The sequence below is a fragment of the Tupaia chinensis genome, unplaced genomic scaffold (assembly GCF_000334495.1).
Source record: "Tupaia chinensis unplaced genomic scaffold, TupChi_1.0 Scaffold000131_1, whole genome shotgun sequence".
Taxonomy (NCBI): domain Eukaryota; kingdom Metazoa; phylum Chordata; class Mammalia; order Scandentia; family Tupaiidae; genus Tupaia; species Tupaia belangeri.
This window is the reverse complement of record NW_006159600.1, coordinates 74,404-90,401: the sequence shown is the minus strand read 5'-3', so window position 1 is coordinate 90,401 and position 15,998 is coordinate 74,404. Positions and strand designations below refer to the sequence as shown.

At 44.1% G+C, this 15,998-nt stretch overlaps 1 protein-coding gene across 1 annotated transcript in view; it reads right to left on the bottom strand.

Moving 5' to 3' along the window:
• Positions 1-15,998, bottom strand: part of LOC102475327 (zinc finger protein 665) — an 86,598-nt gene that overhangs the window by 29,690 nt on the left and 40,910 nt on the right. Inside the window, exon 5 of the mRNA XM_006144713.3 lies at positions 12,549-14,650. Within this exon, the coding sequence (XP_006144775.3) occupies positions 12,549-14,650 (2,102 nt within the window). The remainder of the gene's footprint in view (positions 1-12,548; positions 14,651-15,998) is intronic.

Genomic DNA, 15,998 nt, shown 5'->3' with positions numbered 1-15,998 from the left:
GCAGCTGCGGGGGGAGGAGGACGGTCCGGGCCACGCGGGTCGGCGGGGGCGTGGCCTGTGGTGGGGGCGTGGCCTAGGGCGGGGACGGGCGTGGCGAGCGTGAATGACAGGTCAGAGCTCGGATCCAGGAAGGGCGGAGGGCGGGGCCCGCGGAGAGCGACCTGTGCGGCCCGGACCGGAGAAGCCAGACCCAGGCCGGTGCCCCGAGGGCCGGACCTGCGCTGTGGTCCGCATGGACCCTGCTGTGTCTCTTTTCCGTGGTATTATTATTTTTTTTGTTCGTTGCTTTATTTATTTATTTATTTTTACAATTAAGGTATGAATTTATTTTGATACAAAAACTTTTTGAAATTCATACATAGTTTTCCCATTGCACATATTTCCAGGAGCTGGTTTTTTTCTTTTCTGAAACTTTTTTTGTGTGTGTGGAGAGGTTTTTGCTATAGGGCGCTTGCGCTCGCCAGACAGAGACAGAGAGATAGAAAGTGAGAAATCACCCCCCAGAGGGGATGGCCACGCCACAATCCCTTCTCCATTCTCCTCCCAGGATCCTGGGCAAGCATGCACACGCATCCAGCTTGAGTTTAAGCCACCGGGTCCGGGACTCGAACCGCGGTCAACTACGTGGGAGTCCAGTGACGTGGGAGTCCAGCGACATAGCCATTACGCTAACTGCTGGTCCCTTTTCTGAAACATTTTTAAAAATTAATTCATTTATCTTTCTGACCCCATGGCTGGCTGCCAATGTGGCCGAAAGACAGGAGCCTAAAAGGTCAACTTGGAAGTTTAATTTGGACCTTACTGATCCAGTAGAAGACAGAATTTCTCACTCTGGAAATTTTGAACAGTTTCTGCGGGAAGAGGTTAAAGTCAATGGGAAAACTGGCAACCTTGGAAATGTAGTTCACATTGAATGCCTCAAGAATAAAATCACAATTGTTCCTGAGAAATAGTTTTCTAAAAGGTATATCTGAAATACCTCACCAAGAAATACCTTAAGAAAAACAACCTTCGTGACTTCCTGTGGTTTTATCTGACAAGGAGACTTACTTCCAGATTAGTCAAGATGAAGAAGGGTCAGAGTCTGAGGACTAGTCGAAGCCTAATCGGGCTTTGCTTACTAAGAAAACCATGCAGGATACGTGAGAAAGAATCATCTGAAAATAGACTTTTAGTTTATCAGTGAATAAAATCACTGCTTGTAAAAAAAAAAAAATCAATTTACATTCATTCCCTAAGCATCGTTACAGCATACAAAATGTGATTTCCCATCCAGAATATACTGCATTAATATACTGGCTTAATCATACTTGTTTCCCCCCCCCCTTTTACCCAAATTGTGTCTTTTTTTTTTTTTTTTTTTTTTTGGAGAGGCTTTCACTACAGGGCGTGCGTGCTCGCCAGACAGAGAGAGAGAGACATAGAGACAGAAAGCGAGAAATCACCCCCCATGGGGGATGGTCACGCCACAATCCCTTCTCCTCCATTCTCCTCTCGGGATCTTGGGCATGCATGCACATGCGCCCCGGCGTGAGTTTTAATCCACCGGGTCCGGGACGCGAACCACAGTCGACTGTGTGGGAGTCCAGCGACATAGCCATTACACTAACTGCTGGTTCCCAATGTGTGTCTCTTGATTGGAGAATGTAATCCATTAGCATTCAACTTTATTATTGATATTTCTGGACTTATCCCTCCATTAAATTGGCCATTTTCTTCATTGTTTTTGTTCTCTTATGTCTGTCTGTCTCTTTGGTTTTCTGGTATAGCACTCCCTCCAGAATTTCTTAAAGATCTGGTTTGGTGCTGGTAAATTCTTTCAGGTTTTGTTTATCTGAGATGTTTTTATCTTTTCTTCATATATGAAGGATCATCTTCCTGGGTATAGTAATCTTGGTTGAAATTGTTTCTCTCTTAATGCTTTGAATACATCTTTCCATTCTTTCCTTGCCTACATTGTTTTCAGTGAAAGGTCTGATGTTAGACTAATGGGATAACCTTTGTAGGTACCTTGATGTTTCTTTCTTACCAATTTTAGTATCTTGTCTTTATCTGTGGTTTTGACTAGTCTGGCTATGATGTGCCTTGGAGAGGATCTTCTTGGGTTGATCCTATTTGGGGTCCTTTGTATTTCTTGGGACTGGATCTTTGAACGCCTCTCCAGGTTTGGAAAGTTTACTTGGAGGATTTTATGGAATGAATTATCAATGACTTTATGAGTCTCTTTGCATTTTGGGATGCCAATTATCCAGATGTTTGGATGTTTGATGGTATCTAGTATTTCTCATATATTATTCTCATTTTTTAGGCCAGCAATTTTCTCTTTTACATCTGAGATTTGATTTTCTGTATGATCTAGTCTGCTTTTAATACTTTCGAGGGAGATTTTGACTTCCTGTACTATAGCCTTCATCTCTAACAGGTCCATTTGACTCTTGGTTATTGCTATAGGGCACATGCGCTCATCAGAAAGACAGAGAGAGACAGAGAGACAGAAAGCGAGAAATCACCCCCCGGGGGGATGGCCACGCTGCAATCCCTTCTCTTTCATTCTCCTCTTGGGATTCTGGGCATGCACGCACACACTCCCGGCATGAGTTTAAGCCACCAGGTCTGGGATTCAAACTGCGGTCGACTACATGGGAGTTCAGCAACATAGCCATTACGCTAACTGCTGCTGGTCCCTATTTGATTTTTTAAAAGTATGTGATTCCTCTTTTAGATCTTGCAAGAATTTACTCATGTCCTGGAACTCATCAGCTCCTTTCTCCTATCTCTTCTGCAGTTCATTGTCTCTCTTCTCTTCCATCTCTGTAAGATTTGTCACTATGAATACTCTAAATTCTTTATTAGACATTTCCATGATTTCCATTGAACTGTCTATGTATGAAGAGGAGTTATTCTTTTCTCTTGGAGGAGAGGTATCTTCTTAGTGTCCCACATTTCTTATGGCCCTGTGGTGATTTCTAGCCATCTGATGGATGGTGTGTTTCTTCCTAATTCTGGGAGTTCAATCTGAGCATTCAGGAGCATGCAGAAGGAGGTGATCTGGAATCTCTTTGCTGTTCCGTTTTTATCCCTTTGTGCAGGAGATTCAGTGGACATTGATAAATATGTTAACCCTAATAGTATTTGGATTTTCGCTATGGTTCCCTTAGACCCGTCTAGAAACATAGAGAATGGAGAATGAGGGGAAGAGTGATGAGATAAAAGAAAAAGAAAAGGAAACAGGGAGAGAGAGAGAGATGAAAAAAAGGAAAACAGGACAAACAAAAACAAGGGGAAAAAAATTTTTGAGAGGTTTTTCTCTATAGGGTACATGCACTCGCCAGAAAGACAGAGAGAGATGGAGAGATAGGAAGCGAGAAATCACCCCCCAGGGGAGATGGCCATGCCACAATCCCTTCTCCTCCATTCTCCTCTCAGGATCTTGGGCACGCACGCACACGCACCCCCAAAAAAAAGCAAACAATAAAAAAACTGCACGGTGCATAAGTGCTGTGCAAAATCACTAGTTCTCAGGAACCATGGAGGAGTCTTCTTCTGAAGGCCTGCCCCTTGCCTCTCATGGATGAGCAAGGTGGAGGGGATTATTAGCGAGATAAAAGTGGGGCTGAAAGCAAGAGAATACTTTACCTTAAAAAATTTTATGGGAACCAGCAGTGAGAGGAGAATGGAGGAGAAGGGATTGCGGCGTGACCATCCCCCCTGGGGGGTGATTTCTCGCTTTCTGTCTCTATGTCTCTCTCTCTCTGTCTGGCGAGCGCACGCGCCCTACAGTGAAAATCTCTCCAAAAAAAAAAAATTTTATAAAGGAAAGGTTACCAAAAAATGAGAAGACAGAGACAGAGGCAAAGACAGACAAAGACAGAGACAGAGAGAAGGCTACAGGGGCTCCCTGCCACTCAAGTTTGTGGGCTGGAGGCTGAATTATCTGTAGAAAATCTTCATTTCTCTTTCTTCCCTGAAATCACTAGTTCTCAGGCGTCATGGAGGACTCTTCTTCTGAAGGCTTACCCCTTGTCTCTCCACTCGAGTTTGTGGGCTGGAGGCTGAATTATCAGTAGAAAATATTCATTTTTCCTTTTCCATGGTTTTAGAGGGAAGATTTTGAAATGTGAATGAGACAGAAGTGAGAGCTTCAGGCCAGCGAGTAGTGTAGTGGTTTAGGCGCTACTCTCGAATGGTTAGAATTGGTTCGAGTCTCTGATCCAGGGGCTTGAAACTCTTGCAGGTTGCATGTGTATACATGCCCCAAATCCCACCTGGAGAGTGGAGGAGATGGAACCCCTATCCTCCTAGGGAGTGATTCCTTGCTTTCTATCTCTGTCTTACTGGGAAGCACAGGCACCATAAAGCAAAACCTCTTTAAAAAAGAACTTTGAAAAAGAAGTGAGGACCAGCAGTTAACGTAATGGCTATGTCGCTGGACTCCCACGTAGTCAGCCGCAGTTCGCGTCCCAGACCCGGTGGCTTGAAATTCACACCGGGCGCATGTACGTGCATGTGTGCCCAAAATCCAGAGAGGAGAATGGAGGAGAAGGGATTGCGGCGTGGCTATCCCCTCTGGGGGGTGATTTCTTGCTTTCTGTCTCTCTGTCTCTCTCTGTCTGTCTGGCCCCCCCTATAAGAAAACCCTTTCCAAAAAAAAAAAAAAAAAAAAAGGAAGTGAGAACACGCTGTGTAGGGGTATATGAAGAATATCAATTTTGGGAACTGATTGAATCTAAGAAAGTATCTGTAATCTGTAATTAATATTAATTTAAGGACCTTATCTTTTTTTTTTTATCGATTTCTGTTATAGGGTGTGTGCACTTGCCAGAGAGACAGAAGAGAGAGAAACAGAGAGCGAGAAATCACCCCTCAAGAGGGATGACCACACCACAATCCCTACTGCTCCATTCTCCTGGGATTTTGACACACACCTGCCAGGACCAGGATAGGAATTGTGGTTGATCAAGTAGGAGTTCAATGCCTTAACAGTACACCACCTGCTGGCTGGAATTTAAGGAATCTAACTAAAGATCTAGCCAATAGTGTGGAGGGAGGGGGGGGGCTCTATTTCCTGACTCTGGGGAGGATGACACAGGAAGATCACTTGAGTCCAGGAATTCTAGGCCAGCGTGGGCAATATCCATGCCTTTCTGCATTTCCCTCTTTTGGGGAGTTGGGTCTGGTGTGTTTCTGAAGCCACTGGGTGTGGGACTCTCCACATGCACAGCAACTGGGATTCAGCCACCTTAACCAGAGGCCACAGGCTGGCCCCAGGAATGACAGGATTGGGATAAACTTCAGCATGATCACCACATAAAGATCAAACAGGGCCAGCAGGTGGCACGGTGGTTACTCCCCGGATTCCACAGGGCAGACTCTATGATCTGAATCCCTGACCCAGCAGCCTTAAAACCATGCTCGGAGTCTGTATGAGCATGCCCCAAATCCCAAGAGGAGAATGGAGGACAAGGGATTGTGGTGTGGCCATCTCTCTAGAGGGGAGATTTCTCACTTTCCCTCTCTCTTTCTCTGTCTCCCTCCAGTGAGGGCACACAGCCTATGGTCAAAAAAAAAAAAAAATTAAAATAAAAAAAACTAACAAAATACAACAAATATACATTTGGAAAGTGAATCTAACAAACTAGCCTCACAACTGAACCTTTCTACTGAATTCAAGGGCCCTACATGTTCATTTAGGGTGAAAGATGTCTGTTTCTGTCACAAGAGAGATCAATAGTTGTTGAAAGATGTGCCCGTAATCTCCAAACTCAGGGGTCTGTGTAACTGTCTCATTCACCAAAAACCCAGTCATGTTAAGAAAAATACCTGGTGGGGGCGGCAGGTGATGTCGTGATTAAGGCACTGGACTTCCGCATGGCCAACCACAGTTCTAGTGTTGAACCTGCAGCTTGAAACTCATGCCAGGCAGGCGAGTGTGCATGTGTGCCCAAAATTCTGAGAGGAGGAGGGACCATGGCTTGGCCATCTTCCTCAAGGGTGATTTCTCCTTTACTGTCTGTCTCCAGCAAGCACACATCCCCTACAAGAAAAAAATATCTCCAAAGAAAAATACCTTTCACTTTTCCATTTCTCATGGGAAAATATGCAGAGAGCAACACAAATCCTTTAGTATAGATTTAAAAATACAGGTGGGGTGGGCTGCAGGTGGCATGGTGGTTAAGGGCCCTGGACTCCCACATGGCCAACCACTGTTTGAAACCTGGATCTGGAGTCTTGCTTTCTCACTTTCTCCCTCTCTGTCTCCCTCTCCTGTAAATGAATGAATGAATGAATGAATAAATGAATAAATAAATAAATAAATAAATAAATGGGGGGCAGGTAGTGTGGTGGGTGGGGACACTGGACTCAGCTTAGCTGACCACAGTTCGAGTCCTGGATCTGGTATCTTCCTTCTTCACTTTGTCCCTCTCTCACTCTGTCCCTCTCTGGTCACATTAAAATAAATAAATAGAGGTAAATAATCCTTTAAAAGAAAAACTAAATAAATATATAGTTTTAAAATAATTTTAAGAAAAATACATGCAGGGCCGACAGGTAGTGTGGTGGTTAAAGGGACGGGACTCCCACACAGCCGACTTCATTTCCAGTCTTGGACCTGGCACCCTGTTTTTTCACTTTCTTTTTCACTGTTACTCTATCACTCCACGGTCATATTTAAATAAATAAATAAATAAATGGATAAATGAAGATAGGCAAAATAATTTTTAAAAATACAGGCCATCGGGAACCAGCAGTTAGCGTAATGGCTATGTTGCTGGACTCCCATGTAGTCGACTGCAGTTCGTGTCCCGGACCCAGTGGCTTAAAACTCACACCGGGCGCGTGTGCGTGCGTGCCCAAGATCCCAAGAGGAGAATGGAGGAGAAGGGATTGCGGCGTGATCATCCCCCCTGGGGGGTGATTTCTCGCTTTCTGTCTCTATGTCTCTCTCTGTCTGTCTGGCGAGCGCACGCACCCTACAGTGAAAATCTCTCCAAAAAAAAAAAAAAAAAAACAGGCCATCATGTAAATGTCACATCCGTGTGACTTTCCCAAACCAGTCTATGGCCAGTCTTGTAGTAAAGGGTACTGGGCCCCAAATGGTGGACAAAACTTTTCTAGTCCTGGGTCCATCAGCTTAAAAATGTCATTGGGCACATGTGCATGCACTTCCAAAATCTCAAACGTTTGAAGAAGTCAGAGAGAAGGGATTAGTGTGACCACATCCTCGGGAAGTCGCTTTCTCCCTCTCCCGCTGACCAGTGTGTGCAACTGCTGGCAGTGACTCAAAGAAGAAATGAATAAATAAAATTAAATTAAAAAACTGAATGAACACATAAGGACACCCTGTGGTGCATGCAGCCCTGCTGTGCAGCTGAGGAGATGCTAGAGCCACAGGACAATGGTGTTTGAAATTGGTGGACTGCTTCGCCTGACACACCAAGCATGTGCAAGGGCCCCAGGTCAGAGGGCCTGTGAGGTAGGAGGCTGAGTGTGATGAGGCCCTGTCTCTCTCATATGTTCGCACGCGTCCTTTCATAAATAGAGTAACAAATTGGGAGGCCAGCAGGTGGTGTGGTGAAAGCACTGGACTCCCACATGGCCAATGACGGTTTGAATCCTGGACCTGGTGGCTTGCTTTCTCACTTTCCCTTTCTCTCTCTCTCATCAAATTAAATAATAACAAATAAAATTAATCAATTCCCTAAAAGTGTTTTTTTGTTGCTGTTGTTCGTTTTTTAAGTAACAAATTCGAGTCAGCATGTGGTGTAGTAAAGGCACTGGATTCCTACAGTCAGCTGCAGTTCCAGTCCTGAACCCTGGGTTGAAATGCACGATGAGTGCATAGGCGTAGGTGCCCCAATTACCGAGAGAATGGAGGAGAAGGGACTGCAGCAGGGCTTTCTCTCTGGTAATCACACATGCTCCATGTCAAAAATCTCTCAAAGAAAAAAATTAGAGGGCCAGCAGGTGGCATAGTGCTAACGGCACTGGACTCCTATGGGGCCGATTGTGGTTTGAGTTCCAGACCCGGTGGCTGGCTTTCTAATTTTCCCTCTCTCTCTCTGGTGAGCACAAGAAAACATAAAATAACAAGGAGACCAGTAGATGGCAGGATGGTTACGTTGCTGAACTCTCTTGTAGTCCACGTGATTCAAGTTCCAGATCCAGTGGCTTGAAACTAATGCCAGGCATCCCAAAATCCCAAGAGGAGAATGGAGAAGACATTGCAACATGGCCATCCCCCTGGGTGGGGGGTTATTTCTCACTTTCAGTCTCTTTTTAATTTCTCCATGCTATCATGACAAGTCATACATGCACAAGAGATCGGCATCTCTCTCCAGTTGCCAGGGATGGAGCTTTAACTGCACTGCCAAGCAGGATCTAGCTCCCTTAACCACCGTCACAGGGTTGGAACCATGTATACTTTTCTAAGATTTCTCATATTCTCACTATATTCACAGTTTCTGTTTATGTAACTTACAGTACATCCCATCAGTTAGAGTTGCTAGGTTGGCATCTGGGCTACAGAGGTCACAAGAGGTGCTCAGGTGCTAGGGGAGCAGGGCTACAAGGTCACCACAGGCTGCCACTGTACTTAAGTTCTAAGTCTATTCAGTTATCTTCCTCTGTCCTGGAAGGCCCCCCTACTGCAGTGTGACCAACCCTCCAAGGGTGATTTCTCACTTCCCCTCTCACTGTCTCTGTCTTCCTCTCTCTGGTGAGGGCACATGTGTGTGTGTGTGTCCTAAGACAAAAACCTCAAAAACAAATCAACAAACAAACAAAAGAAGTGGGCTCTTGGGGACAGCATTGGCTTGGGTTAACGTGCTGGAGCCCACATGGCTAAATATGCAAAAACATGTGGGGCATGTGTATGTATGAATGTGTGTGTGAATATCCAAAATCTCAGTAAGAGAATGAAGGAGAAGAAATTGTAGACAGTCTTATCCCCCTGGGGTGTGGTTTCTCACTTTCCTTCTCTCTCCTTCTTTGGTATAAAAATTAAGAAAAAAAAAAGGGGCCTTTGGTCATGCTACAAACCCTCTTCTTCCATTCTCCTCCTGGGACTGGAGCATGCACATGTGTGCCCGGTGTTTTTCAAGCCCTGACATCCTGGACTCAAACCAGTTTGCCTTGTGGGATCCAGTCCCTTAACCAGCATGCCACCAGCTGACCTGCACAATGAGTTTCTATTTTTTTTTTTTTTTAAGAATTATTCATTCTTATTCTTCAGTTTGACCAGAGAGAGGGAGAGAGAGAAAGGGAGACAGAGAAAGCAAGCCACCAGGTCTGGGACTTGAAACACGGGCAGCACTGTAGGAGTCCAGAGCCTTAGTCACCAAGCCACCTGGAAGCCCCAGTTTCTGGGGTTTTTTTTGTTAACTGTAGGGCACGTGTACTCACCAAGGGAAAAAGGAAGAGAGAGACGAGGTGAGAATTACTCCTGTGGGATATGGCCACGGGGCTTTCCCTTCTCATTCCTCCTGAGATTTTGGGGACAAGCTCACATGTACCCAGCTTTTGATCCTGCTGGGTCTGGGACTTAAACCGTGTGTAAGGTGATCCCTCCCTGTGTGCATGCTCACATCCCAAGAGGAGAATGGAAGAAGAGGGATTGCAGCATGGCCATCCCCATCCCCATATGAGGTGCTTCGTCATTGTTTCTTGCTGGGGAGCATACATGCCTTCTAGGATAAACAAAAACAACCGCATGTTTTATTGCTTTGCTTTATTAGTGGTAGAGTGCCTGCATATAAGGGAGAGAGAGGTAACCTGCATGGGGTCTGGTCACACTGAAACACCCTCCCTCCCGTCCTCAGCCCGTGGGACCCTGGGCATTTTTATTACATTCCTGTCATGTTTCACCTTAACCTTGGTGCCACCAGCTGGCCTCACCATGGGTTTTTACATATTCATCTACAGAATATTTTTTAGCAATTTAGAAAAAAAAAAATACTACCAGAAGGTGCATGCTTTTGTCCATAAAAAGACAGATTCAGACAGAAAGAGCACCCCAGTGGGGCATGATCACGCCACAAACCCTGTTCTGTTTCTCCATCCCATCCCACACCGGGCGCACACCTACAGCACTCAGCATGTACCTCAGATGGCCAGGACGGGGACTTGAATCGTGCAGTCACCATTTGGGACGCAGCTCTTTCATCCATTAGGACATGGAGCCAGCCTCACATTTACTTTCCTTTTACATTTTTATTTTATTCCTATTTTCACTTCGTGGCTCGTATTTGGCACACATGGAAAGTTAAGTAAAAATGTGACATGGTTCATGTTCATCTACAGTGATGCAGGTTTTAGGGTGTCAGGATTTGAAACTGCTCTATTATAAAATTCTCCGGTTCATGTTCCAGCAGTTGGCATAATGGCTATATCGCTGAACTCCCATGTAGCTGACCGTGGTTCGAGTCCCGGACCCGGTGGCTTAAACTCATGCTGGGCACATGTGCGTGCGTGCCCAAGATCCCGAGAGGAGAATGGAGGAGAATGGATTGCGGCGTGACCATCCCCCCTGGGGGGTGATTTCTCGCTTTCTCTCTCTCTGTCTCTCTCTGTCTTTCTGGCAAGTGCACGCTCCCTATAGCAAAAACCTCTCCAAATAAATAAATAAATACATAAATAAATACATAAATAAATAAGTAAAATTCTCTATTAGAATCTTTGAGCAGACAGCAGGGAGGAAATAATTCATACCTCAACTTCAGGAAGAGAGTACATGAACAAAATGCTGTGTTTTGTTTGTTTGTTTGTTTGTTTTAGAGGTTTTCGCTATAGGGCGTGTGTGCTCGCCAGACAGAGAGAGACAGAGAGACAGAAAGCGAGAAATCACCCCCCAGGGGGGGATGGCCACGCCGCAATCCCTTCTCCTCCATTCTCCTCTCAGGATCTTGGGCACACACGCACATGTGCCCGGCATGAGTTTAAGCCACCAGGTCTGGGACATGAACCGCGGTCAACTACATGGGAGTCCAACGACATAGCCATTATGCTAACTGCTGGTCCCGACGCTGTAGTTTTTTTATTCCACCTTGAAGAAAAATTTTAAAAGCTTTGAACTTTAGGGACCCAATGGTCAATGTTAAATGGTAGTTATAAACTAATACTCTGAGGAATAAGATTAGGTTGGAAAAAGAACATGATTCATTAATCATTAAGAAAATATATTAACTTTGGGGGCTGGGAACCAGCAGTTGGCATAATGGATATATCGTTGGACTGCCATGTAGCGGATCATGTTTCAAGTCCCAGACACAGTGATTTAAATTCACACCAAGCACGTGTGAGTGTGTGCCCAAGATCCCAAGAGGAGAATGGAGAAGGGACTGAGGCATGGCCATCTCCCCCGGGCGGGGGGTGTGTGACTTCTTGCTTTTTGTCTCTCTGTCTTTCTGTTGAGCCCAGCATCCATTATTTTTCTTTTTTCATTTCTTTTTTTTTTTTTGAGAGGTTTATGCTAAAGAACGCATGCGCTTGCCAGACAGACAGAGAGAGACAGAGAGATAGAAAGCGAGAAATCACCCCCCAGGGGGGGATGGCCACACCGCAATCCCTTCTTCTCCATTCTCCTCTCGGGATCTTGGGCACACATGCACATGCGCCCAGCATGAGTTTAAGCCACCAGGTCTGGGACTCAAACCACAGTCAACTACATGGGAGTCCAGCGACACAGCCATTACGCCAACTGCTGGTCCCAGGGCCCAGCATCCTATAGTAAAAACCTCTCCACGCCACACACACACAAAAATTGTGGTGCTGGAAGGTGTCTTGGTGGTTGATGTGCTGGACTCGCACATGGCCAACTGCAGTTTGAGTCCTGGACTCGGTACCTTGCTTTCTCACTTTCCCTTTTTCTCTCATCAAGTTTTAAAAATAATAATAAATAAAATTAAATACTTTTTGAAAAAAAATTGTTAAATTTTATTGACTTATAAGTTATATAATATATTCTCAATTAAACAGTCACTGTTTTTAAGAATTATTTTATCTTTATTTTTCAGTAATTCTTTTAAAAATTATTAAAAAGAAAAAGAGTAATTTTTACAGAAAAACTTTTGATATTTGTTACATTTATGTGGTCTCTCTCCAGTATAGATTATCCAACGTCTGGAGAGCTGTGAAAGCATACAAAACAACTTGCCACACTTATAAGCTCTGGAAGGTTTCTCACTGGTACAAATTACCTGATGCCTTGTGAAGACTGAAAGCACAGTAACCAATCTGGCACACCCACACACACGTGAGGGCTCACACTAGCATGAATCCTCCAGTGAAGACTGTCAGACTTCTGCCTGCGGCCTTGCCACGTCCACTACACTGGCAACATTTCTATCCTTACGGATTCACTGATGGTAACAAGCCTAGAATGAAAACTAAAGGCTTTACCACTCATTATACATTTTTCTCTCTAGAATGAATTCCCCAACCTCTTGCGAGGTGAGATCACTGCAGATGTGGTCACATTAGTTACCTTTGCAAGGTTTCGCTCTAGCATGAGTTCTCTCATGTCGTTCAAGATGTGAACGGGAACGGAAGGCTTTGCTGCACTCAGAACACCCGTAAGGTCTCTCCCCAGTGTGAATCTTCCAATGATCAGTTAGGATAGACTGCTGAGTGAAGGCTTTACCACATCTGCTACAGCTGTAAGGCCTCTCTCCAGTATGCATTCTCTGATGCTTAATAAGAGCTGAACGCGAAATAAATGCTTTACCACACTCACTACACTCAAAAGGCTTCTCTCCAGTATGAATTTTTCGATGTAGTTTAAGTGCAGTGCTGCTCCCAAATGACTTGCCACATTCATCACATTTGTAAGGCCTCTCTCCAGTATGCATTCTCTGATGTTTAATAAGAGCTGAGCGCGAAATAAATGCTTTCCCACATTCATCACATTTGTAAGGCTTCTCTCCAGTGTGAACTCTCCGGTGAGTTGCAAGGCCAGAAGACTGACGGAAGCCTTTCCCACATTCCTTACACTTGAACGGTTTCTCTCCAGTGTGGATTCTGTGGTGGCGAGCAAGGTCTACAGGGTGCCTGAAGAACTTGCCACACTCGTTACATCGGTGAGGTTTCTCTCCCGTGTGAATCGCTAGATGGTTAGTCAGGCTGTAGGACACCCTAAAGGCTTTCCCACACTCACGGCACTTGTAAGGTTTTTCTCCAGTATGAACACGCTCATGTGCCTCGAGGTGTGAACTATGACAAAATATTTTGCCACATTCGTTACATTTGTATGGTTTCTTTCCTGTATGAATATTCTGATGAACAGCAAGGTTTGAAGCCCGACGAAAGACTTTCCCACATTCGTCACATTTGAAAGGTTTCTCTCCAGTGTGGATTCTCTGATGGTTAATAAGGCTTCCACGGACAGAAAAGGCTCTGCCACATTCAGTACACTTGTGAGGTCTCTCTCCACTATGAAATCTGCGATGCTGTGAAAGTATTGACCTGGTGCTAAAGACCTTGCCACATTCATTACATTTGTAAGGTTTCTCTCCAGTGTGAATTCTCTGATGACCAACAAGGGTTGAAGACTGACGGAAGACTTTGCCACACTCATTACATTCGTAAGGTTTCTCCCCAGTATGAATTTTCACATGTACAGTAAGGTGTGAATTAAGCCTAAAAACTTTACCACATTCATTACATTTGTAAGGTTTCTCTCCAGTGTGAATTCTCTGATGACCAACAAGGGTTGAAGACTGACGGAAGACTTTGCCACACTCATTACATTCGTAAGGTTTCTCCCCAGTATGAATTTTCACATGTACAGTAAGGTGTGAATTAAGCCTAAAAACTTTACCACATTCATTACATTTGTAAGGTTTCTCTCCAGTGTGAATTCTACGATGATTTACAAGGTTTGAACTATGAGCATACACCTTGCCACACACATCACATTTATATTGTTTTTCTCTGCTATGGATCCTTTCATGTATAATGAGCTCCGAGCCACTTTTAAAGGCTTTGCCACACACTTCACACTGGGCACGTTTCTCCCTAGTATGAATTCTACAATGACATGCAAGGTTTGATTGTTGACTGAAGTCCTTTCCACAAACTTCACATTTATACAGGTCCTCTCTTGTATAGATTTTCTGACTTAGAGCACGGTGTAAGTGTTCACCAAAAGCTTTGCCAGACCGATTACCCTGGAAAGATTTCTTCCTCCTGTCTGCTCTCTGTTCTTGGGTGAATAATGAGCAGTCTATAAAATTATACACATCTTCATGATCAGTGATGGCTTTGATATTAGAAACAAGTCTCTGGAGTGGTGAAACTACAGAACTTTGCTTAACAGACTTCTCAACTCCCTTCTGTTCGTTTATTTCCCTACCACCTTTAAGATCCTGCACCAGTGGTGGATGTGACTGCAAGCTGAAGTCAAAATTATCTTTAACAGGCCTGTTTCCTACATTTCTTGTTTCAGGATGAATACCTCTCTCAGTCTGATTTTCTTTATGGGTCATAGGTACTACTTTGTATGGGTTTTCTTCTTCTCTCCACTCACAGGCAGGGGCATCTGTTGTTTTCTGGACTTGCTTGAAGGGAAACCCTTCAGTACCACGGTTTTCATGTGCCTTCATCATCACCGTTGGCAATACTTCTCCTGAAGCACCACTGTGTTTGGCTGGTAATTCTATCACAGGTTTTTGAGAGTTATCAGCTAGATGTAAAGATACACTGTCTTCTGATTAGTTGTTGATAATAAACTAATTTTCCATATTGAAACATGTAATATCAAAATTAATACTTAGTTTAAAGAACAGTGAAGACTATTAATTATGATATTTAATTTTTTTCCTTTTGCTTCTGCCATAGGGAGTGTGCACTCCCAGAGGAGAGGGGAAGTGAAAAGTCGCCCTCTGGGGGCGATAGTTATGTCACCTTCTGCTTCACTTTTCTCCTGAGTTTGTGCACACATGCCCAGCATGATTCTAAAGCCGCCAGGTGTGGTACTCAAAGTACAAAGCCGGCCATGTGAAATCCAGTGCTTCAACCTCAACACCATCTGCTGAGCTGTGATGTTTAATCTCATGGAGAATAAAGAGAATTCTTGAATAAAGAAAACTTGATTAATAGTAAGTCAAATGAATTGCAGGGAACTTTTGTTTCAGAAGACAAAGGCTTAAACAGCAACAGTGTTGGGCTGACAGGTGGCGTGGGAGTTGAAGCTGCTGGACTCCCACATGGCCGACTATGGTTCAAGTCTGGTACTTGGCGGTTGTCTCTCTCTTCAAATTAAAAAATAATAAAATAATTCATTAAAAAACAAACAAAAAGGGAATAGTGACAGTGTATGAAGCTTTAAAACACAAGAGTATTATGCCCTCTATACTGTAGTTATATACCAACTGACAAAAAAGATATCCCTGTGTAATAAATAAAGGAGAAAACTATAATATTAAACATATTGCAACATATCTATTGGACACAAATAAATGCAAAAGCATAGCACAATATACTATAATGGTGAATAATCCATGACAACCTTAAGTAATTAAATAACTATATATGGGGAGAAGCAAATGGCATAGTGGTTATGTCACTGGACTCCCATGTAGTCGGCCAAGTTCAAGTCCTGGACCCAGAAGCTTGAAAATCACATGACAAGCTTGTGCGTATACCCAAGATCCCAAGAGAAAAAGGGATTGCAGGGTGGCCATCCCCCAGGGGTGTGATTTCTTACTTTCTGTCTCTCTGTTCATTTATGGCGTTCTAGCAAGTACACGTGCCCTAAAGCAAAAGTGACTCTTAAAAAAAAAAGCTATGTATGTGAAAATATATAAGTCTATAATAACACTCAGGAAATAAGCAAAAACTTGATTTAAAAGGGTCATAAAAACTAACCAACGATGGGACTGGCAAGTGGCATAGTGGTTAAAGTGCTGGACTCTCACATAGCCCACCATGGCTCAAGACCAGGACCTGGTGATTTGCTTTCTCACTACCTCCCACAACTGGAGGAGAGGGGAGGGGAGGGGAGG